The 25,879-nt window shown below is 39.6% G+C and overlaps 2 protein-coding genes across 7 annotated transcripts in view; one reads left to right on the top strand and one right to left on the bottom strand.

Annotated features, from left to right (window-relative positions):
- The window catches only part of LOC115223992 (zinc finger protein 91-like), a 25,779-nt gene extending 13,717 nt beyond the window's left edge, over window positions 1-12,062 (bottom strand). The window contains exons 1-4 of the mRNA XM_036513043.1: window positions 11,724-12,062; window positions 9,514-9,809; window positions 8,328-9,183; window positions 1-11 (exon numbers count right to left, since the gene is read on the bottom strand). The exon at window positions 1-11 is cut by the window's left edge and continues 702 nt beyond it. Coding sequence (XP_036368936.1) covers window positions 1-11; window positions 8,328-9,117 — 801 coding nt within the window. The 5' untranslated portion in view covers window positions 9,118-9,183; window positions 9,514-9,809; window positions 11,724-12,062. The remainder of the gene's footprint in view (window positions 12-8,327; window positions 9,184-9,513; window positions 9,810-11,723) is intronic.
- Window positions 12,063-13,319: 1,257 nt separating this feature from the next.
- On the top strand, window positions 13,320-20,663 carry LOC115223860 (zinc finger protein 665-like). 6 transcript variants are annotated; one of them, XM_036513048.1, is made up of 3 exons: window positions 13,320-13,503; window positions 18,379-19,256; window positions 19,593-20,663. In XM_036513048.1, exons 2-3 carry the CDS (start codon window positions 18,717-18,719, stop codon window positions 20,514-20,516), a joined length of 1,464 nt encoding a protein of 487 aa, XP_036368941.1. In that variant the 5' UTR covers window positions 13,320-13,503; window positions 18,379-18,716; the 3' UTR covers window positions 20,517-20,663. The 6 variants fall into 6 exon arrangements, with proteins under 6 accessions (XP_036368941.1, XP_036368939.1, XP_036368940.1 ...); XM_036513046.1 differs by having other exon boundaries at window positions 13,321-13,503; window positions 18,379-19,010; window positions 19,179-20,662; XM_036513047.1 differs by having other exon boundaries at window positions 13,321-13,503; window positions 18,379-19,020; window positions 19,189-20,662.
- Window positions 20,664-25,879: the final 5,216 nt, after the last annotated feature.

Genomic DNA, 25,879 nt, shown 5'->3' with positions numbered 1-25,879 from the left:
CGGTTTCTCTCCTGTGTGACTACGCTTGTGAGTATCCAAGTGGACTTTCTGAAAGAATGATTTACCACAGATATCACAGTGATATGATTTCTCACCTGTATGAATGTTTTTGTGTGTAGTTAAATTACACCTTTCAGAGAAAGATTTTCCACAAATAATACACTGGTATGGTTTCTCACCTGTGTGAATTCGAATGTGGCTAGTTAGGCTATCACTTTCAGAAAAAGACTTACCACAGATATCACAGTGATATGGCTTTTCCCCTGTATGAACACGTATGTGTTTGGCTAAGTATCTTCTAAAGGCAAAAGATTTACCACAGTTCTCACATTTATATGGTTTTTCTCCAGTATGAATGTGTTTGTGAATAGTTAAGGTACGTATCTGAGAGAATGATTTACCACAGATATCACAGTTATGTAGTTTCTCTCCTGTGTGAATACGTTTGTGAGTAGCAAGGCTGCTTTTTAGAGAGAATGTCTTTTTACAGATTTCACAGGGGTATGATGATTTTCCCACCTTCTTTGATAATTCTTCAGGTAAACTCATTCTTCTAGAATTTACGTTTTCAAATGACAGTATGGATGTTTTTACCACTTCTTATATATTCCTGTGTTCAAACCATTTATACTGCAATTTTTCCTCAGTAGCAATCTCTTTAACAAATCTATCCAAATACAACCTCAGCCTGTACACCCTTCAGACAAAGAAGGAGAAAGTGTCTCAAAGATAAATTTATAGAAACAGAGTTGTACCACTTTTGTGTCAAATCTTTCTTTTGTGTATTAATGATATCTTTAATGCCAATGTCAGTTGATTTCTGAAATGATAGAAAAACAGTGTAACTAAAATAATAAAAATATTTAAAAAATAAAGATTCCTACAATTCTATATTGATAAACTATAAACTTTTACTAGTGTCTTCAGGATTTCTCCAGGTGCCTCTCATATTCAGTAATGTTCTCAGGATTTGGAATTGAACTGTGTATCAAAACTGCCAGGATACATGGATCCCACATTCCAGTTACAACACTGCCATCATATACCTAGGAATACATTATCCATTGTGCCCCACATCCGGTCATCCTCTCTAAGATGGTTACTCTCTCTCTCTTTCCTCTTTTACTTGTTTCAGTCATTTGACAGCGGCCATGCTGGAGCACCGCCTTTAGTCGAGCAAATCGACCCCCAGGACTTATTCTTTGTAAGCCTGGCACTTATTCTATCGGTCACAATTGCGGTCGAACCGCTAAGTTACGGGGACGTAAACACACCAGCATCGGTTGTCAAGCGATGTTGGGGGGACAAACACAGACACACAAACAAACATACATACATATATATATATATACATATATATGAGAGGCTTCTTTCAGTTTCCGTTTACCAAATCCACTCACAAGGCTTTGGTCAGCCCGAGGCTATAGTAGAAGACACTTGCCCGAGGTGCCACGCAGTAGGACTGAACCCGGAACCATGTGGTTCGTAAGCAAGCTACTTACCACACAGCCACTCCTGCGCCTAGTTAGGTGCAATTTTGGAAAGAAATTTGGTTCTTATTTCAGTGACTATACAGTTTCTACCCGTGACATAGTGTTGTTGTTTTGTTCTCAAGTTAGCCATGGCTGGAAGTCGTTTTCATTGATGCTATTAGTTTTATAAGAGATCAAACAAAAAGAAACATTATGGACAAAAAAAAAACGATTGTAGTACAAAACATTAACAAAATCCTAAAAGGCAATCTTTCGTCTTTAGTAGACCTTTCCGTCGATTTCCGTAAAAAATTTTATTTTAAATTCTATTATTTACATACATTAATTACACCCTTAATCCCTTTGTCTGTCCTTGTTTGTCCCCTCTATGTTTAGCCCCTTGTGGGTAATAAAGAAATACATATAATTCTATTATTTACATACATTAATTACACCCATGAATTACACAAAAACGTTTATTAACTCACCGTTTTCAGGCGGAATCAGTGAATCAGAGCGTTGTGCATTTTCACCCAAGCTACCAAAGTAAATATCTGATCGTTAAAATGAGGTTTAGCAACATCTTATCACCTTCTTTCTGCCCCTATATCAAAATAAATCCCCCAATTTGTCCAACAATAAAATCCTAATTGATTCCAAATAACAGATGAAGCTGACTTTATGTCTCCAGCCGCACTTTCGATGTCAATTAAGACAACCTCAATGATAGCTTCCCCTTGGAGAGATATCGTGAGACGCGATGCTTACGGGCTAAGAGCATTTTCTGAGGAACTTTTCGGTTTGAACGGCAGTTTTTAACATAATTTCTAGGTGACTAAAAAAATTTTAAACTTCGTATACTGGTAGAATGTGTTTATAAAACATCTTTTTTCTTTTGGCTTTATTGAGAAAATTCTATAGTTTGTAAGATATTTTACTCTTTACTCTTTTACTTGTTTCAGTTATTCGACTGCGGCCATGCTGGAGCACCGCCTTTTAATCGAGCAACTCGACCCCGGGACTTATTCTTTTTGTAAGCCCAGTACTTATTCTATCGGTCTCTTTTGCCGAACCGCTAAGTGACGGGGACGTAAACACACCAGCATCGGTTGTCAAGCAATGATAGGGGGACAAACACAGACACACAAACACATATATACGACAGGCTTCTTTCAGTTTCCGTCTACCAAATCCACTCACAAGGCATTGGTCGGCCCGGGGCTATAGCAGAAGACACTTGCCCAAGATGCCACGCAGTGGGACTGAATCCAGAACCATGTGGTTGGTTAGCAAGCTACTTACCACACAGCCACTCCTGCGCCTATTTGTTGTTTTTTCTTCAATTTCTGCAATTTCAACCAATCAATGACGTCCATTGAGTTAAAAAAACATTCTGTGCCGTATGAATATGTCCCTCGTTTAAGAAACAGATTGGGTTTATTTACATTTGTGAAGAAAAAAATGATACCCTTCCCCCACCCCTAACCAGATTGAAATGCAATAGATCGATACTAGGGTCATAATTATGGGTGACAATTTCATATGACACCGCTAGAAAAAAACTGCCGTTCAAACCGAAAAGATCCATAAAATGTACTGAATTACTGCTAACTGCTAGTTACCTATGTGAGAAGCATCATTTCACCAAAATTATTTCTTCAATCATAAAAAAAATAATAAAAATAATAATGAAATTATTGTATACAGTGCTCAGGTGCACCACAACTTGTCAGAAAGTGCATATAAAGTACATGCAGTAATGTAGAAATGTCTGGAAAGCGAACAATGTATGAGTCAGATACATGCTTGTGTGTGCATGGAGGGGAGAAAATCAGGTGTAGTGTTGGCGAATCTCAGGAAGCATGGAAGTTTTGAAGGATGCAGTGCTCCGACAACTAATAACTGATGCCGGCAGTTTGTTCCATGCTTCAGCAACTCTCAGCGTGAAAAAATGTTTCCTGAAGTCATGGGAGCTGTGCTGTTTTCTTACTTTGTAAATATGTCCACGGGTGATAGATGGGTGGAGTTTGAAAAGGTGCTCAGAGTTATTGCATCATATATTTAATGTTTGTTTTCCTCATACTACAATGAATTGCAGATGCTTTTCTTGACAATACTTACCTGTATTTCAAGTAAGATATATTTTTTATCCCAGGCCTTTGAAATCACAGAGCAATCAGTTAATATGTTGCCATCATCGCTGTTTCACTCAAACAATGAAAAACATTAAATATCAACAATCACACACAAACTTTCTACAGTTTCTGTTATCTAACTTCAAGCTCCAGCCATTGTTTGGCCCCAGAGATGCGGCAAAGTAGAATGAAACCCAACATATGGTTGCAAATGGAACATCTTAACCATGTAGCCACGCCTGCATCTATTTTAGTTGAATTAAACATTGTATACTCAAATACCACTCGGAAAAGTAGAATTCAATAATAATTGATTGGTTCCTGTTGTGTTTATTGAATTTTCACCCTGAGTACCGTAAATCCTCAAGTATAGTCCGCCCTTGAGTATAATACACAAGGGATTTTTAGAGGGCTGTACCTCTGAAAAACCTAAACCTTGTGTATACAACGCACCCCTTCTCTGACTTGAGTCAAGGAGGTCTATATAACGTCCTTGGTTTGTAAAACTGTATATGGTAACATCCTTTATTATTATTGTATATATAATATAATGCAAATGTGTAGCTTTTTTGTGCATTTTGTTTGCAGAAAATAAAGAAATAACAGTAATAATGTTTAATAAATGTTGCTTACTGCAAGTTATGGATGATTCTTTTATGACTTCATTGCTTTCAGGCTTAGCTTAAGGTATTTTCGCACCCTACATCACAAAATGCGTCTGAATAAACATTGCTGGACAGCCAATAGAGACTCAGACATTGCTTAGAAAATAATTTTCATTTTTAACCTCGTATATAGTACGCACGAGGGATTTTGACCTTTAAATTTTGGGGGAAAAATGCGGATTATACTCGAGGATTTACGGTATATTTATTGAGAAGTTGACAAGACACTTGATGCACTCTCAGTGAATCTATTTTTAACTTTCACTGTCACCATGTGATAATACCAAGTCCTGTTATTATTCTAATATTGGGATATTTAACAAGGCTACGGCCAGGCTGTTAGTCCTGGTTGAAATTGATTAAATTTAGAGGGAACTCTATTAACAAAGTGAATTGTGTTTATATACCAGAACATTTGGCAGCACACTTTTCAGGTTAAGACCTTTGTCAACTGTTATGATTCATAAGTATCCTAAATTGTATTATTCTCATAAATGGAATTTATTTTGAAGCATATTATATTGGAATAAAATGCATCAACAATTTCATTAATTTTGATTTGAAATTTTCTCAGTTTCAGAAATTTCAATTAGGGGGAGGGAAGCACTCCGTCGGTTACGACGACGAGGGTTCCGGTTGATCCGATCAACGGAACGGCCTGCTTGTGAAATTAACGTGTAAGTGGCTGAGCACTCCACAGACACATGTACCCTTAACGTAGTTCTCGGGGATATTCAGCGTGACACAGAGAGTAACAAGGCCGGCATATTGAAATACAGGTACAACAGAAACAGGAAGTAAGAGTGAGAGAAAGTTGTGCTGAAAAAGTACAGCAGGAATCACCACCATCCCTGCCGGAGCCTCGTGGAGCTTTTCAGGTGTTTTCGCTCAATAAACACTCACAACGCCCGGTCTGGGAATCGAAACCGCAATCCTACGACTGAGAGTCCGCTGCCCTAACCACTGGGCCATTGCGCCTCCACTAGAAATTTCAATTAGGAAAATACTAGAATGTTTTTGATCATACTTTTTTTTCCCAATCAGAGCAGATCTGGGACTAAATAATTTAAGCTCTATTTAAGTTGAAATAAGCATATTTGCATTGTGAATGTGCAAAACACAGAATGAACCAGAGTGCAAAGTATTGGATAACCAAAATGTTAAGTAAAACTTTATCAGATGCAATGAAATGGGCAAACAAACACAAACAACAATTAGATCCTTCTAGGACAACTCATTCTAATAAGCTCAAATCAATAAATAATCAATGCAATGCAATATATATATAATCATTTATTAAAAGTATCACAAAAAAAAAACAAAACAACAAAAGGTCCGTTCTATGAGTTATGTAAAACATTTCACATGTGTTTTGGGGGCATAGTTTTTATGGTTGGTTGCATTACCAAACATGATCAATTTGACAGTGTGGAAGCACTCCGTCGGTTACGACGATGAGGGTTCCGGTTGATCCGAATCAACGGAACAGCCTGCTCGTGAAATTAACGTGTAAGTGGCTGAGCACTCCACAGACGCGTGTACCCTTAACGTAGTTCTCGGGAATATTCAGCGTGACACAGAGAGTGACAAGGCCGGCCCTTTGAAATACAGGTACAACAGAAACAGGAAGTAAGAGTGAGAGAAAGTTGTGGTGAAAGAGTACAGCAGGGATCACCACCATCCCCTGCCGGAGCCTCGTGGAGCTTTTAGGTGTTTTCGCTCAATAAACACTCACAACACCCCGTCTGGGAATCAAAACCGCGATCCTATGACCGCGAGTCCGCTGCCCTAACGACTGGGCCATTGCGCCTCCACAATTTGACAGTGTATTGTAGGTATGAAGTGAAGGCACATGGCTCAGTGGTTAGAGCGTCGAGCTTATGATTGTGAGGTTGTGAGCTTGAATCCTGGACCAGGCTGTGTGTTGTGTTCTTGAGCAAGACACTTTATTTCACGTTGCTCCAGTTCACTCAGCTGTAGAAATGAGTTGCGACATCACTGGTGCCAAGCTGTATCGGCCCCTTTGCCTTTCCCTTGGATAACACTGGTGGCGTGGAGAGGGGAGGCCGGTATGCATGGGCGACTGCTAGTCTTCCATAAACCACCTTGCCCAGACTTGTGACTAGAAGGGTAACTTTCTAGGTGCAACCCCGGTCTGTGTCATGACCGAAGGGGGTCTCGACTGACCTGATTGTAGGTATGTATTGTTATTGTAGGTATGTTAAGGCGGCGAGCTGGCAGAAACGTTAGCACGCCGGGCGAAATGCTTAGCGGTATTTCGTCTGCGTTACGTTGTGAGTTCAAATTCCGCCGAGGTCGACTTTGCCTTTCATCCTTTCGGGGTCGATAAATTAAGTACCAGTTACGCACTGGGGTCGATGTAATCGACTTAATACCCATGTCTGTCCTTGTTTGTCCCCTCTGTGTTTAGCCCCTTGTGGGTAATAAAGAAATAGGCATGTTATTGCAGATCCAAAATTAGGGAGGCTGCCATATTCCTGACAACTTTAGAGCGATGATGTCTCTGTTCATTTCACAGAGTGTATATTTCTAAGTAAATGGGTGATGTATTATACATACCACTGTGGTGGTTTTTATATCTATTTAGGTTAATCACTATTTTCAGAAAGTGACTGACCACAGATATCACAACTGTGTGACTTTTCTCCTTTATTAAGGCATTTGGATCTTTTCTGTTTGAACGGCAGTTTTTAACATAATTTCTAGGTAACTAAAAAATTTTAAACTTCGTATACTGGTAGAATGTGTTTATAAAACATCTTTTTCTCTTGGCTTTATTGAGAAAATTCTATAGTCTGTAAGATATTTGTTGTTTTTTTTCTTCAATTTCAACCAATCAATGACATCCATTGAGGTAAAAAAACATTCTGTGCTCTATGAATATGTCACTCATTTAAGAAACAGATTGAGTTTATTTACATTTGTGAAGAAAAAAAGATACCCTTCCCCCCACCCCTAACCCTAAAACATTGAAATGCAATAGATCGATACTAGGGTCATAATTATGGGTGACAATTTCATATGACACCGCTAGAAAAAACTGCCGTTCAAACCGAAAAGATCCAGCATTTGTGAGTAGTTCAGGCACTACTTAAAAAGAATATCTCACAGATATTCTTTAGTACAGTAATATGAATTTTCTTCTGTATAAATGCCACTGTGCTTAGTTATATCCCTATTTTGGAAGAAAGATTAACCCTAAATATCACACGAAAGGGTTTCTCTCCATATAAATATGTAAGTGAATAATTACATGATTTCTTTAAGAGAATGATTTAAGTTAAGTTAATATTTTGGCTCAAAAAGCAAAAAGCAAGGCCATGTAGGGGGACATGGAATTATGTACAGGGTGGTGTTCATGCAAAGAGTTCAGGCCATTTCTGGTCAAGAGAGACTTTGAACCGAGCGGTTGTCGGCATCTTCACTATCTCGTCCGGCAGCTTATTCCACGGACCTGCAACCCGGACGGAGAAAGCCCCCTCTCCTTCGATTGAGATGAAATCGTCGCAGATAGAGCTTTTCGGAGTGACCCCGCAGCCGACGCTCTGGAGCAGGAGTGAAGAACAGCTCTTTCGAGAGGTTATTACAGATATCACAGTAATACAGCTATTATCCTGTATGAGATTCTTTGTGTTTACTTAACTGACTCGTTACTGAGAATGATTTACCACAGGTATCACAGTGATATGGCTTTTCACCTGTATGAATACGTATGTGCCTAATTAAGCTAGAACTAGTAGAAAGTGATTTACCACAGATATTACAGCGATACGGATCCTCACCTGTATGAACACGCTTGTGGCCACTCAATGCACTTGCGTAAGTGAACGATTCACCACAGGTATCACAGTGATATGGCTTCTCACCTGTATGGATACGTTTGTGAAGAGTTAATGAACCGCCATCACTGAATGATTTGCCACAGATTTCACAGGAATGTGGTTTCTCACCTGTATGAATGTGTTTGTGAGTATTTAAGACATTCCCATGAGAGAATGATTTACCACAGATATCACAGTGATATGGTTTCTCACCTGTATGAATGCGTTTGTGAGAATTTAAATGAACTTTTTGAAAGAATGACTTTCCACAGATATCACAGTGATACGCCTTCTCACCTGTATGAATGTATTTGTGTTTACTTAAATTACCTGTTTCAGAGAATGATTCACCACAAATGTTACACTGATATGGTTTTTCACCTGTATGAATACGTATGTGTCGTGTTAGGCCATTTGTCTGAGAGAATGATTTACCACAGATATCGCAATGATATGGTTTTTCACCTGTATGAGTACGCTTGTGACCATCTAAGTGACATCTTAGAGTGAATGATTTACCACAGATATTACAGGTGTATGGTTGTTCACCTGTATGAATGCGTTTGTGAGTAATTAAATTATGCATTCGAGAGAATGATTTACCACAGATATTACATTTATATGGTTGATCACCTGTATGAATGTGTTTGTGAGTAATTAAACTATGCAATTGAGAGAATGATTTACTACATACATCACAGGTATGTGGTTTCTCACCTGTATGTATATGCATATGTTGAGTTAATGTGCCTTTTACAGTGAACGATTTACCACAGATATCACAGTGATATGGTTTCTCACCTGTATGAATACGCTTGTGAATATTTAAGGTTTGTAAACGAGGGAACGATTTACCACAGGTATCACAATTATGTCGTTTCTCTGCTGAGTGGATTGCTTTGTGATTAATAAGGCTACTTTTTAGAGAAAATGTCTTTTGACAAATATCACAGTGATAAAGAGATTTTCCCACTTCCTTAGGCAATTCTTGAGGAAAATTCATTTCCCTTTAATTTTTTTTTTCTCGGGACAATTACATCAATATTTCTCCTTTATCTACTGACAACATCATCATCATCATCATCGTTTAACATCCGCTTTCCATGCTAGCATGGGTTGGATGGTTCAACTGGGGTCTGGGGAGCCCGAAGGCTGCACCAGGCCAGTCAGATCTGGCAGTGTTTCTACAGCTGGATGCCCTTCCTAACGCCAACCACTCCGAGAGTGTAGTGGGTGATTTTATGTGCCACCAACACAGGTGCCAGACGAGGCTGGCGAACGGCCACGAACGGATGGTGCTTTTACGTGCCAACGGCACGGGGGCCAGGCGAGGCTGGCAACGGACACGAGCGGATGGTGCTTTTACGTGCTACTGGCACGGGGGCCAGGCGAGGCTGGCTGATCAAAATTCTTCTACTGCAATATTTCCATCAATACTTACTTCTGCTGGTAAAAGGAATAGCAACAAAATTCATTTGTAAATCTGTCCAAATTTAAGTGTAATACAATATCATCTTACACCCATCCTATATACAATGAAGAGAAATGTTTCACTCGGAAGAATAACTGTCACAGCAACCCAAAAACAAATTTATAGAAACAGTGTTGTATGTTTTCTGTATAACTGCTTTCTCAAGTCTGTAAATGGTGACAAATATTGATAATGGATCTTTGATGTTGACGTCATTTGATTTTCTGAAATGACAAAAAAACCATGAAAGATATTAAAAAATAGATTCAGAAGTGAAATTTTACTATTTTGATAAACTTTAGACATAAAAATTTTACCTCAATAATTATGCTTCACTTATAGTGGAGGCGCAATGGCCCAGTGGTTAGGGCAGCGGACTCTCGGTCATAGGATCGCGGTTTCGATTCCCAGACTGGGCGTTGTGAGTGTTTATTGAGCGAAAACACCTAAAAGCTCCACGAGGCTCCGGCAGGGGATGGTGGTGATCCCTGCTGTACTCTTTCACCACAACTTTCTCTCACTCTTACTTCCTGTTTCTGTTGTACCTGTATTTCAAGGGGCCAGCCTTGTCACTCTCTGTGTCACGCTGAATATCCCCGAGAACTACGTTAAGGGTACACGTGTCTGTGGAATGCTCAGCCACATACACGTTAATTTCACGAGCAGGCTGTTCCGTTGATTCGGATCAACCGGAACCCTCGTCGTCGGAACCGACGGAGTGCTTCCACTTCACTTATTTATTTGTCTTCAAAATTACATTATAGAAAGCTGTGTGAAGCTTACCTATTTTCACACAACAGGTACACCAGATTGTGTAACATTACATGCATTTACAATAAACAATAATAATTTATTTTACTCCCTTTTACTTGTTTCAGTCATTTGACTGCGGCCATGCTGGAGCACCGCCTTTGGTCGAGCAAATCGACCCTGGGATTTATTCTTTGTAAGCTCAGTACTTATTCTATCGGTCTCTTTTTGCCGAACCGCTAAGTAACGGGGACGTAAACACACCAGCATCGGTTGTCAAGCAATGCTAGGGGGACAAACACAGACACACAAACACACACACACACATATATATACATATATACGACAGGCTTCTTTCAGTTTCCGTTTACCAAATCCACTCACAAGGCATTGGTTGGCCTGGGGCTATAGCAGAAGACACTTGCCCAAGATGCCACGCAGTGGGACTGAACCCAGAACCATGTGGTTGGTAAACAAGCTACATACCACACAGCCACTCCTGCACCTTTAGATAAACTTTAGACATAAAAATTTTACCTCAATAATTATACTTCACTTATTTATTTGTCATCAAAATTACATTATAGGAAGCTGTGTGAAGTTTACCTATTTTCACACAACAGGTACACCAGATTGTGTAACATTACATACTTTACAATAAACAATAATAATTATGCATTATACCTGGACAAGAGTCTTTAGCCACTGTATCTTCGGGACTTTTTCAGGTGTCTCTCATATTTTATAATGTACTGAGAATTTGGAACTGCACTTTCTATTAAATCTGCCTGGCTGTGTGGTAAGTAGCTTGCTTACCAACGACATGGTTCCGGGTTCAGTCCCACTGCGTGGCACCTTGGACAAGTGTCTTCTACTATAGCCTCGGGCCGAACAGTGTTATTTACTTCGTTTCAGATTGCCAAAAAATTATTTATTTTGTGTTTTATTTACTTTGCTAGGGAGTCGTTCTAAGATCGACTAGTCACGACTAGCTAGCGCGCACTGGGCCCACTGTTCGCTAGTAGTACCGTTGTTTTACACCTATTACACAATTTTCTTTTTGTTGTTTTTTGACCGGGTTTAACGCTTTCTTCAAGTGAAACAATTTTATGCCTTATTGGCGATCTTTCGTCCCTAGAAGCACACACACATCTACATCAATGCTTGCCATGCACGGTAACTTCAAAAGAACTTCCCCCGTCATACAATCGCTTTCTCTTAGTCTCTTTCGCTCTCATTACATCAAAAGTTCCCGCAAGCCCATATGTAAAAAAAAAAGAAGTTTTTTACGGAAATCGACGGAAAGGTCTACTAGAGACGAAAGATCGCCAAATTTTATTATTTACAGACAATATTACAGCATGAAAAACAAACGTCTGTCAACTTACCATTTTCAGATGTAAACAGTCAGTATGTTATATATATTTTCACCAAACTACCACGGTTAAATATCTGGCTGTTACAACGCGGTTTACCGATGTTTTTACCAGCCTCGTTCCACATCAACATTTAAGAAAATCCTTTTACCACAAAACACTAAATTACCGCAGTAAACAAGTGAAGCTGACTCTATGTATCCGGCCGCACTTTCGATCATATTAAAACTCATTTGTAGTGTCCCCTTAGAGATATGATGAGCTCATAAGGAATGGGGGGATCTTTTCGGTTTGAACGGCAGTTTTTAACATGTGTATGTGTCATCTCCAAAGGGACATTATCATCGGAGCTGGCAGAAGCGTTAGCGCGCCGGACGAAATGCTTAGCGATATTTCGTCTGTCTTTATGTTCTGAGTTCAAATTCCGCCGAGGTCGACTTTGCCTTTCATCCTTTCGGGGTCGATTAAATAAGTACCAGTTACGCACTGGGGTCGATGTAATCGATTTAATCCCCTTGTCTGTCCCTGTTTGTCCCCTCTGTGTTTAGCCCCTTGTGGGTAGTAAAGAAATAGGTATTTCGTCTGTCTTTAAGTTCTGAGTTCAAATTCCGCCGAGGTCGACTTTGCCTTTCATCCTTTCGGGGTCGATTAAATAAGTACTAGTTAATCGCTGGGGTCGATGTAATCGACTTAATCCCCTTGTCTGTCCTTGTTTGTCCTCTCTGTGTTTAGCCCCTTGTGGGTAGTAAAGAAATAGGTATTTCGTCTGTCTTTAAGTTCTGAGTTCAAATTCCGCCGAGGTCGACTTTGCCTTTCATCCTTTCGGGGTCGATTAAATAAGTACTAGTTAATCGCTGGGGTCGATGTAATCGACTTAATCCCCTTGTCTGTCCTTGTTTGTCCTCTCTGTGTTTAGCCCCTTGTGGGTAGTAAAGAAATAGATATTTCGTCTGTCTTTAAGTTCTGAGTTCAAATTCCGCCGAGGTCGACTTTGCCTTTAGTCCTTTCGGGGTCGATTAAATAAGTACCAGTTAATCGCTGGGGTCGATGTAATCGATTTAATCCTCTTGTCTGTCCCTGTTTGTCCTCTCTGTGTTTAGCCCCTTGTGGGTAGTAAAGAAATAGGTATTTCGTCTGTCTTTAAGTTCAAAGTTCAAATTCCTTTCGGGGTCGATTAAATAAGTACCAGTTAATCACTGGGGTCGATGTAATCGACTTAATCCCCTTGTCTGTCCCTGTTTGTCCTCTCTGCGTTTAGCCCCTTGTGGGTAGTAAAGAAATAGATATTTCGTCTGTCTTTGTGTTCTGAGTTCAAATTCCTTTCGGGGTCGATTAAATAAGTACTAGTTAATCACTGGTGTCGATGTAATCGACTTAATCCCCTTGTCTGTCTTTGTTTATCCTCTCTGTGTTTAGCCCCTTGTGGGTAGTAAAGAAATAGATATTTCGTCTGTTTTTATGTTCTGAATTCAAATTCCTTTCGGGGTCGATTAAATAAGTACCAGTTAACCACTGGTGTCTATGTAACCGACTTAATCCCCTTCTCTGTTCTTGTTTGTCCCCTCTATGTTTAGCCTCTCTCCGGGCAATCAATAAGGAAATAAATAATATTAGACATCGAAAGTGTGGCTGGAGACGTATAGTCAGCTCCATTTGTTCATTGTGATCAAATTGCATTTTCTTCAATGTTGATGTCGAAGGATGTTGATCAAACATTGGTAAACCTCATTCTAACAGATATATGCTTTGATGAAAGCATAACTCATTGATTTACTGTTTAGATTTGAAAACGGTAAGTTGACAAACGTTTCTTTCTATACTGTAGTAATGATTGTAGATAATGGAATTGCGTTTTACTTGGAGGATAAGGAAATCTTTATATATAAAAGTAAGGTTGTGTGCTGTCTGTCTCTTACGATTTAGATTCCTAACTACTCCCACATTTTGCGGTGCAGTTTAACCAAAACCGGGTATCTTATAGTCGTGATTCATATCCAGCCCTTCTGGGTATTAGCGCGCGTCTACGATGAGTCTACGATTTAAAAATAATTTACCATCATTTTTTTCCATTTTTAATGCATTTTTTCGCTATTATATAAGGGAAGTAACTCTCTAAAAATGTCTACGATGGGTCAACGATTTAAAAAAAAAATTACCATAATTTTTTTTCCATTTTTAATGCATTTTTTTGCTATTTTTTGGCTATAACTCTCTAAAAATGCTTATATAGTTATTTCCCTTACAAACCCGAGCAACGCCGGGCGATACTGCTAGTTAATTATACAGTAGGAAGAAACTATTTCTTCCTGATACAGTAATTGATTGTCTTTCGGTATGAAATAGATGTTTTTTCGGGATTGTATAGTATCTTATGATGCAAAATATTTAATTGCCTCGCCTTTAATTGTACATTCGCAATAGCTGCCCTCATCATTAACATGATTTTTTCTTTTTTGGTAATTCTATAGTATTCTACATTCTGAAATTCCTGTACTGTAATTCATCTTGAATAAGAAAAGAAAAATAAAGAAAATCTGAGATCCTACACAACCGATTCAATCTACACGATGAAAATTAATATTGTGTATGTGTGGGTGTGTCGTTATTTTTGGTCTTTTTCTTCTTCATGCTTTTGCTATTCTGTAAAAATATTTGGTAAAATTACAGATCTGTAATTTTACCAAATATTTTTCTAATGGACATAACAATTAAGTGAAGAGAAATGCGAGGATTTATTAAGACCTGATTTCACCTCTAAGTTAATGTCGCCGCCAATTTGGTTATAAAGTATTATTAGCCTTCGTTACAAGGTCATTGAAGACAGATATATATATATATATGGGGGTATTTAACATTGAGACTGTCGTTTAAAATTTTATGAAGTTACAAAAATTGGCGATCTTTCGTCTCTAGTAGACCTTTCCGTCGATTTCCGTAAAAAAAATTATTTTTTTTTACATATGGGCTTGCGGGAACTTTTGAAGTAACATACATACATATACACATACACCGAGTAAAAAATTTCAGTTATCTCTCTCTTTCACACATTACTCTCTCTGTCTCTTCACACACACTAACAGAAGCACTTCACTTACACAACATACTGTCTGTCTCCCACACCCCATCAAACACACACACACACACATGTACATCAATGCTTCCCATGCACGGTAACTTCAAAAGAACTTCCCTCGTCATAAAATGGCTTTCTCTTAGTCTCTTTCGCTCTCATTACTTCAAAAGTTCCCGCAAGCCCATATGTAAAAAAAAAAAAATTTTTACGGAAATCGACGGAAAGGTCTACTAGAGACGAAAGATTGCCCAAAAATTAATTTTAAAATCATCAAGAATAATTTTCCACAGGTATCAACAGTCATACAGCTTCTCTCATATCTGCATGGGTTTGCGCGTGGTTAAGCTATTATCGCGTAGAGAACAATTTACCGCGGTTCTTACCGTGGTATGGCTTCTGTCCTTTTAGGATGGACGTGAAAGAGTAACTGTATTGCGTTATAATCGTTGGCTTCTCTCATCTATGAAATACGTTTTACAAGTAAAACTACTTTCTACGGGGAATAATTTACCACATACATATAAAATTGATATGGGTTCTTTCCTGTACGAAGGTGTTCATGAGTAGATGATTTTTTATTGACCATAAAAGGTCTTACATAGAGGGGACACTACAACACATTCTCTTTACTCTTTTACTTGCTTCAGTCATTTGACTGCGGCCATGCTGGAGCACCGCCTTTAGTCGAGCAAATCAACCCCGGGACGGCGAGCTGGCAGAAACGTTAGCAAGCCGGGCTAAATGCTTTGTGTTATTTCGTCCGCTGCTGCGTTCTGAGTTCAAATTCTGCCAAGGTCGACTTTGCCTTTCATCCTTTCGGGGTCGATAAATTAAGTACCAGTTAGACACTGGGGTCGATGTAATCGACTTAATCTGTTTGTCTGTCCCCTCTATGTTCAGCCCCTTGTGGGCAATAAAAAAAAATTTTTTAAATCGACCCCGGGGCTTATTCTTTGTAAGCCCAGTACTTATTCTATCGGTCTCTTTTGCCGAACCGCTAATTGACGGGGACATAAACACACCAGCATCGGTTGTCAAGCAATGTTAGGGGTTAAAGACAGACACACAAACACACATATATATATATATATACATATATACGACAGGCTTCTTTCAGTTTCCGTCTACCAAATCCACTCACAAGGCTTTGGTCGGCCCGAGACTATAGTAGAAGACACTTGCCCAAGGTGCCACGCAGTGGGACTGAACCCCGGAACCATGTGGTTGGTTAGCAAGCTACTTACCACACAGCCCCACCTGCGCCTTTGGGGACACAAAACATCAAAAAAATTATCGTATGATAAAATGAGAGAAAGGGTGAAAACGAGAGATGAAAGTGATGCTAACGGCCCCATCCGCTAGCATCACTTACCTGTCCTTCCTCCTTAAACCAGAATGAAATGCATATAGTCCTCCAGTTTAGAATTAAATTTCCTTTCCATTTCAGACAATCTTTCCTCTTCAATTTTATATCTAACCAGTTTATACCTTCACCTTGCACATTCTTCTCCAAGTTCCTTTACAAGGTCTTCCCGAATTACCGCATACATTACCCCACCCCACCCTGTTCTCACAGTCATTCCATTTTGTTTACCCTTTTGAGGGGTATATTTTATGTTTTTCCTTCATTCAATCGTCTTTTCTTAGTTCATCTATAATGTTTCCTTTTGTTTGATCTGTTATATGACTGGCGGACGGCCACGCTCGGATGGTGTTTTTTATGTGCCACCGACACAGGTGCCAGATGAGGCTGGCGAACGGCCACGCTCGGATGGTGTTTTTTATGTGCCACCGACACAGGTGCCAGACAAGGCTGGCGGACGGCCACGCTCAGATGGTGTTTTTTATGTGCCACCGACACAGGTGCGAGACGAGGCTGGCGAACGGCCACGATCGGATGGTGTTTGTTACGTGCCCACAGCACGGAGGCCAGTCGATTCGGTACTGGCTACAGCCACGTTCGGATGGTTTTCTTATGTGCCACCGGCACTGGTACCACAAAGATATAAATTACATTGATGTTCATCTATTTTGATTTGGTTTGATTTGATTTTGATTTTCACTTGCCTCAACAGGTCTTCACAAGTGTCCCAAGAAGGAAGGTATGCACAGGTGGACTGGCTACGTCCCAGGTAGGGGCCACGGGTTATGGCCTCACTAGTCTTGCCGGGTCTTCTCACGCACAGCATACTTCCATAGGTCTCGGTCTCTAGTCATTTCTTTGGTGAGACCTAAAGTTTGAAGGTCGTGCTTCACCACCTCGTCCCAGGTTTTCCTGGGTCTACCTCTTCCATATATATATATATATATATATATATATATACATATATATATATATGTGTGTGTGCGTGTGTGTGTGTGCTGGAGGGACAAACACACACACACACACACACACACACACATATATATATATAACCAAAATAAGCTATTTTGATTCTAATCACCCCACGGATTATTATGGATAACACCATTCAAAATTCTGGTGCATCTAAATTAAGTACCATATTCATTTGAATCTAAATTTTTGCTGAACTTATATATATGTATATATATATATGTAAATATATATATGTGTGTGTGTGTATATATATATATATATATATATACACGACGGGCTTCTTTCAGTTGTTTTTCTATAAATATGAAAACTTTGGTTGAAGTATATCAAATTATTGGCAAATGTTCTTGGTACAATAGTGGAGTAAAGTCAGTGTACTGCCGCAGATTTAATGTGAGGCACCTGAAGCAGTCCTGAAGATACACCAACCAAAGACACTAGTCCAGATATAATATAAAACCACTGTCATTTATTAAAACATAGGTCATGTTACATATTCAGAAGGTGTATCTGTAGTCTGTAAACTTTACACAACTTTGTATACTGTCATCATCATCATCATCATCATCATTTAGCGTCCGTTTTCCATGCTAGCATGGGTTGGACGGTTCAACTGGGGTCTGTGAAGCCGGAAGGCTTCATCAGGCCCAGTTAGATCTGGCAGTGTTTCTACGGCTGGATGCCCTTCCTAACGCCAACCACTCCGTGAGTGTAGTGGGTGCTTTTTACGTGCCACCCGCACAGGTGCCAGACAGAGCTGGCAAATGGCCACGAACGGATGGTGCTTTTACGTGCCACCGGCATGGGGCCAGGCGAGGCTGGCAACGGACACGAACGGATGGTGCTTTTACGTGCCACCGGCATGAGGGCCAGGCGAGGCTGGCAATGGACACGAACGGATGGTGCTTTTACATGCCACCGACACGAGGGCCAGGCGAGGCTGGCAAACGGCCACGAACGGATGGTGCTTTTACGTGCCACCGACACGGGGGCCAGACAGGGCTGGCAAACGGCCACGAACGGATGGTGCTTTTACGTGCCACCGGCACGGGAGCCAGACGAGGCTGGCAAATGGCCATGAACGGATGGTGCTTTTACGTGCTTTTATTGTAATTTTGATAAATCAAAATCTGAAGTTCATTTGTTGAGGTGAAAGTTTATAGTTTATCACTATTAAATTGTATTGAAATTTCACTGTTTGATTTCTTTCTTTTTAATTATCTTTGATATCTTACTCTCATTCTTTATCATTTCAGAATACCAAATGACATTGGCATTAAAGAATTGACTATCAACTTTTAAAGACTAAAGAAAGATATATAGAACAGATGTAATTCTATCTCTATAGATTTATTATCGATTTACTGTGAAATATTGGCAATCATTCTCTGTTTCATTATCATGAATGTGCATGATATTGTATCCGACTTAAACCTGGTCGATTTTACAAAGGACTGCGCAACCCTTTTCAGGTAATAGTTGATGGCAATATCAATATTGTGGCAGAAATGTTTTGAATAACTAGGAATATATAACTACAAAGCAAAGGAAGATATCCATATACTGTGGTCAGAGAAAATAAAACTATAGAAGAATGAATTATGTGATGAATTTAAATGATTGTTTTTTTCCTGGAGATTTACAGAAAAAATCATTATATCAGTGTAGCATCTGTAAAAAGTCATTCTCCGAAAAGGGGATCTTAACTACTCATAAATGTATTCGTGCAGGAGAGAAAGCCTTTCATTGTAATATCTGTGACAAAGTATTCCCTAAAGAAAGCGCCTTAACAACTCACATTCGCGTTCATACCGGAGAAAAACCATTTCACTGTGACATCTGTGGTAAATCATTCTCTGTGAGAGGTCACTTAACCAATCACATACGCATTCACACAGGGGAAAAACCATATCACTGTGATCTCTGTAGTAAATCATTCTCTCAAAAGGATCGCTTAACCAGTCACAGACGTATTCATACAGGTGAGAAACCGTATCATTGTAATATCTGTAATGAATCTTTCTCTGAAGGAAGCAAATTAAAAATCCATGCTTACATTCATACAGGAGAGAAACCATATCACTGTGATGTATGTGGTAAATCATTCTCTATAAAAAGTCACTTAACCACTCACATACGTACCCATACAGGGGAAAGACCGTATCACTGTGATATCTGTGGTAAATCATTCTCTCGAGGTGACCGCTTAACTAGCCACAAACGTATTCATACAGGTGAGAAACCGTATCAGTGTAACATTTGTGGTGAGTCATTCTCTGAAGGAAGTAAGTTGACCAAACACAAGTATATTCATACGGGGGTGAAACCATATCACTGTGATATCTGTGGTAAGTCATTCTCCGAAGCTGGTAACCTAACTAAACATAAGCGTATTCATACAGGTGAGAAGTTATTTCACTGTGATATTTGTGGAAAGTCGTTCTTTCAAAGAGTTCATTTAACCGGTCACAAACGTATTCATACAGGAGAGAAGCCATATCACTGTGATATCTGTGGTAAATCTTTTACTGAAGGAAGTGCTTTAACTCAGCACAAGCGTATTCATACAGGAGAAAAACCATATCACTGTGATATCTGTGGCAAATCATTTTCACAGACGAGCGGATTAAAGATGCACAACAGGCGTTTTCATACAACAGAAAGACCATTTTCCTGTGATATCTGCGGTAAATCGTACTCTGATCAAAACACTTTAAATAAACATAGAAATATTCATACAGGTGAGAGACCATATCGGTGTGATATCTGTGGTAAGTCATTTTTTCATGGTAATGCCTTAACCGAACACATACGTATACACACGGGTGAAAAACCATATCACTGCGAAATCTGCGGTAAACTGTTCTCTGCAAGAAGTAAGTTCACCGAACATAGTCATATCCATACAGGGGAGAAGCTACATCATTGCGATATCTGTGGTAAATCATTCTCGCAGTTAACTCGTTTGACTACTCACAAACGCACCCATACCGGAGAAAAACCATATCATTGCGATATCTGTGGTAAATCATTCTCTCAAACTGCTCACTTAACCATTCACAGACGTATTCACACAGGAGAGAAACCCTACCAGTGTGATATCTGTGGTAAATCATTCTTCCAAAATAGCGATGTGACCAAGCACAAACGCATTCATACGGGTGAAAAACCATACCACTGTAATATCTGTGGCAAATCTTTTTCCGGAAGTAGTTCCCTAACTACTCACAAATACATTCATACAGGGCAGAAACCATATCATTGCAATATCTGTGGTAAATCGTTTTCACAAAATAGTGATTTGACTAAGCACAAACGTACCCATTCTGGAGAAAATCCATATCAAAATTATGTGTGTGGTGAATCATTCGCCATGACTAATCATTCATCTTAGAAACACAGACACTACAAACTAGTCTGGAAATGAACAGAAGTCCGATGGTGTACTGCGTTATGTATGCTTTCAAAAAGAGTTGGTGCCAGGAAGAGCAGTCAGCCATTAACCCCTTACCCAACAATTATTTTGAAAATAAATGTATTTTTTCAGACATATTTTTTAATTGTTTTATTTTACTATGTTTTGAATGGTGATTTCGAGGTATATTTCAAACCTTATTTATTATGAATTTTAATTCAATAATATTGATTTTAAATTACCGCTTTGGGCAGAAATGAGTTAACCCGTTTTTTTCATAAATCATATTACTTTTACAAAAAATCATGTTTTTTTATTTGGTTATCGACATGGTGGGGTTATAATATAAAGGTATAAAAAAAACAACGTAAAAACAAAGTGAATACTTCTATTCATAAAATGTGCCTTCCGACCCTTCGACTGTCTCCAGGTGACTAAATCATACTCGGTCTTCAATGCCTTACTCAAGCGAAAGGTGGCAGAAATCGTCACTGCCAGACGTATAAAGTGAGCGAATATACTCGTATATGTCAAAAAAGAGTTTATAATAGACAAAGGAACTCGTTTGCTGTCGATTTTGGCGAGTCTTTCTTTTGACGAGTTAACTCGCCAGAAATAGAAAAAAACGATTTCGGTCAAAACGCATATATTCGTTTCTGCTAAAAAAATGGTCAAAACGCATATATTCGTTTCTGCTAAAAAAATGGAGCATTGAAGTGAAATATTGTTCATGACAATAAAAGCTAATTGTAACATTTTTTCCCCTTGCTTGATTCATTAAATATATTTTATCAGATAGAAAGGCAGCGAGCTGGCAGAAACGTTAGCGTGCCAGGCGAAATGCTTAGCGGTATTTCGTCTGCCATTACATTCTGAGTTCAAATTCCGCCAAGGTCGATTTTGCCTTTAAATCTTTCGGGGTCGATAAATAAAGTACCAGTTACGCACTGGGGTCGATGTAATTGACTCAATTCCTTTTGTCTGTCCTTGTTTGTCCCCTCTATGTTTAGCCCCTTGTGGGTAATAAAGAAATAGGTATTTTGTCTGCCATTACATTCTGAGTTCAAATTCCGCCAAGGTCGACTTTGCCTTTCATACTTTCAAGGTCGATACATTAAGTACCAGTTATGCACTGGGGTCGATGTAATCGACTCAATTCCTTTGTCTGTCCTTGTTTGTCCTCTCTGTGTTTAGCCCCTTGTGGGTAGTAAAGAAATATATATTTTATCGGACAGATTCAGGGGTTATGAAATTTAGTTGCATTTTAGAAGGATCAAATTTGTTGGTGGGATTTCCATTTATTTATTTACATAACTTATTCTTGCATTCTAATCTATTTGATCATAAAAAGTATGACCAAAACCATTCCACTTGTTTTCTAACTTAAATTTCAACTCAGAGAACAAATGAAATCAAAAATATTTATAATTTACAATGCATTTCATCCAACATAATACGTTTCAAGACAAATTCGTTTTATGTTGACAGAGGTCTTAAGCTGAAATGTATTCAACCTCACCTCCTGGTATTTAACTCTTTAGTGTTCAGATTATTTAATCAAACATAATGCCTATTGATTCCCATTGATTTGAATTAATCATGCATTATCTCATATCTTCAAGATCTTGATGGTGTGGAGTGGAAGCACTCCGTCGGTTACGACGACGAAGGTTCCGGTTGATTCGATCAACGGAACAGCCTGCTCGTGAAATTAACGTGTAAGTGGCTGAGCACTCCACAGACACGTGTACCCTTAACGTAGTTCTCGGGGATATTCAGCGTGACACAGAGAGTGACAAGGCCGGCCCCTTGAAATACAGGTACAACAGAAACAGGAAGTAAGAGTGAGAGAAAGTTGTGGTGAAAGAGTACAGCAGGAATCACCACCATCCCTGCCGGAGCCTCGTGGAGCTTTAGGTGTTTTCACTCAATGAACACTCACAGCGCCCGGTCTGGGAATCGAAACCGCGATCCTACGACCGTGAGTCCGCTGCCCTAACCACTGGGCCAACAGAGAGTGATGTATGTGTGTATGAGCTGAAAATAGGTGATAAAACAACTCATACTAGGAATATAAGAATGATTGTTTACGAGAACTTGCAGAGAGATTGGAGAATTTAGGGAAATTCCAGATGTGGAAATAATTAACAATCAAGTGTTCTTAGTAGACTTACAAAGACGTAAAATTTTAGTAAATAGAAATGAAGACAAGAGTTCTGATATCATCAGGGAATTGGTGGTGTTTTGTTAGGCAGGAAAATAGTTGACCAGAATTCCATAGAGTATATTCAGTGTTGTCTGTTGGTGCAAAGAAAGTGTAGTGGAATCAAAACTAGGCTGATAAGTGAGTTTGTTGCAAATGCACAGAAGTAGTTAGCAGTCAGAGCACCAGTAATATAAATTGTTTGGAATATTCAAAAGGATGTATACTAGTAGTTGATGGTGTATGTAACTGAGGTGACTTCATCTGCAGCGGATGAAGGAATTTTGTAAGCATAGTAACCAGAATAAGAATATGGTGGTGGTGGAGGAGAAGAAACTGGTAAATAAAAAAATAAGAAGGCGGCGAGCTAGCAGAATCGTTAGCACGTCGGGCGAAATGCTTAGCGGTATTTCGGCTGCCGTTACGCTGTGAGTTCAAATTCCGACGAGGTCGACTTTGCCTTTCATCCTTTCGGGGTCGATAAATTAAGTACTAGTTATGCACTGGGGTCGATGTAATCGACTTAATCCGTTTGTCTGTCCTTGTTTGTCCCCTCTGTGTTTAGCCCCTTGTGGGTAGTAAAGAAACATATAGTTCCCTGAACATTTTGTAACTTGTTTTTACTCTGGCCAATTTACTCACCAAACACCCACTTTCAGTGCTAAACAAGGTAACAGAAGATAACTACTTCTCAAGAGCTGCATACACATTGGATAAAGTACTTTCCTACCAACTCCTTTTCTACATATTGAGCAAGGTCAAATCCCTGATAGTATCAGGACCTAATAGTGTTTATTATTACCTCTTTTGGCAATGAAGTGAACGTCCTTCAGAATGAAGTGTAGATTGTCTAATACTTGTGTATGAAGTGGAATACTGCATGATAGTGAGTACTTTGGCATTGGGAAGGGCATCCAGCTGTAGAAACCAAGTCAAATCAGACTGGAACATAATCCAGTTTAGTCAAACCATCCAACTGAGGTCAGCATGGAAAACATTAAATGCCACGTAAAGCACACTCTACACTCTCAGAGTGGTTGGCGTTAGGAAGGGCATCCAGCGGTAGAAACTCTGCCAAATCAAGATTGGAGCCTGATGCAGCCATCTGGTTCGCCAGCCCTCAGTCAAAATCGTCCAACCCATGCTAGCATGGAAAGCGAACTTTAAACGATGATGATGTGTTATCATGTACAGCATGGCAGCCCAAGGTTAGGGTTTAATAGACGGTTCTGTGTTAAACTCTTACATCATCATCATCATTATCATCGTTTAACGTCCGTTCTCCATGCTAGCATGGGTTGGACGGTTCGACCGGGGATCTGGGAAGCCAGAAGGCTGCACCAGGCTCCAGTCTTATCTGGCAATGTTTCTACAGCTGGATGCCCTTCCTAACGCCAACCACTCCGTGAGTGTAGTGGGTGCTTTTTACGTGCCACCCGCACAGGTGCCAGGCGAGGCTGGCAATGGTCACGGTCGGATTGGTGCATTTTACGTGCCACCGGCATGGAAGCCAGTCGAGGCAGCGCTGGCATCGGCCACGATTTGGATAGTGCTTTTTACGTACCACTGACACGGAAGCCAGTGGAGGCGGCGCTGGCATCGGCCACGATTTGGATAGTGCTTTTTACGTACCACTGACATGGAAGCCAGTGGAGGCGGCGCTGGCATCGGCCACGATTTGGATAGTGCTTTTTACGTACCACTGACACGGAAGCCAGTCGAGGCGGCGCTGGCATCGGCCACGATTTGGATAGTGCTTTTTACGTACCACTGACACGGAAGCCAGTCGAGGCGGCGCTGGCATCGGCCACGATTTGGATAGTGCTTTTTACGGACCACTGACACGGAAGCCAGTCGAGGCGGCGCTGGCATCGGCCACGATTTGGATAGTGCTTTTTACGGACCACTGACACGGAAGCCAGTCGAGGCGGCGCTGGCATCGGCCACGATTTGGATAGTGCTTTTTACGTACCACTGACACGGAAGCCAGTCGAGGCGGCGCTGGCATCGGCCACGATTCGGATAGTGCTTTTTACGTACCACCAGTCCAGTGGTCCTGGCATCTGCCGTGTGCCAGTCATAGGATTGGTTCAATTTCGATTCCGATTCCGATTTCCTATAATATGAACACAATCATCGCTTCAAAAGATAAGCTAAAATGCAGAGTCCAAACCACATTGTGTAAAGAAATAAGCAGAAAACACTTTTCATATTTTTATGTCTTTATATAAACATACGTATTGCCATGAGCGGATCTTTTCGGTTTGAATGGCAGTTTTTAACATAATTTCCAAGTAACTAAAAAATTTTAAACTTCGTATACTGGTAGAATGTGTTTATAAAACATCTTTTTCTCTTGGCTTTATTGAGAAAATTCTAGAGTTTGTAAGATATTTGTTGTTTTTTTTCTTCTTCAATTTCTGCAATTTTAACTAATCACTGACGTCTATTGAGGTAAAAAAAAAAAACCATTCTGTGCCGTATGAATATGTCCCTCGTTTAAGAAACAGATTGGGTTTATTTACATTTGGGAAGAAAAAAAGATACTCTTCCCCCCCACCCCTAACCCTAACTCTAACCCTAACCCTAAAACAGATTGAAATGCAATAGATCGATACTAGGGTCATAATTATGGGTGACAATTTCATATGACACCGCTAGAAAAAACTGCCGTTCACACCGAAAAGATCCCCATGAGTTAATTATTTTCTTCAGCACACATACAAAATATACAATTTTAAAATTTTATTATATACCTGTAATAATAATACAAAACATACATAAGATTATAACTATAGAGAATGTGTGTGTGTATACACACAATATATAGATGTTTTCGATCTAATTTGGATTCCTTGCAATCAAATTTGATGGCAAAGAATCCAAACTAGATCGAAAACATCTATAATACATGAAGAATGTGTTTATCAAAAACAAGGAATGGTTCTAATTGTTTAAAGCGGTCGTTGTCAAGCTTTTGTAGGTGGGCATCTTCCTTCAGCGAAATATAGTACCAACCCCATGTTTGGCAATTATATTTGAGGGGCGGAGCCGAGAAAGACTAATTTTCACGAAACCGAAACTAAAATTGTCCAGTCTTTTGTTATCAGTGTTTCTACACACAAACATTACATTCAAG

Source organism: Octopus sinensis, linkage group LG24, assembly GCF_006345805.1.
Source record: "Octopus sinensis linkage group LG24, ASM634580v1, whole genome shotgun sequence".
Taxonomy (NCBI): domain Eukaryota; kingdom Metazoa; phylum Mollusca; class Cephalopoda; order Octopoda; family Octopodidae; genus Octopus; species Octopus sinensis.
This window is presented reverse-complemented; position numbering and strand designations above follow the sequence as displayed.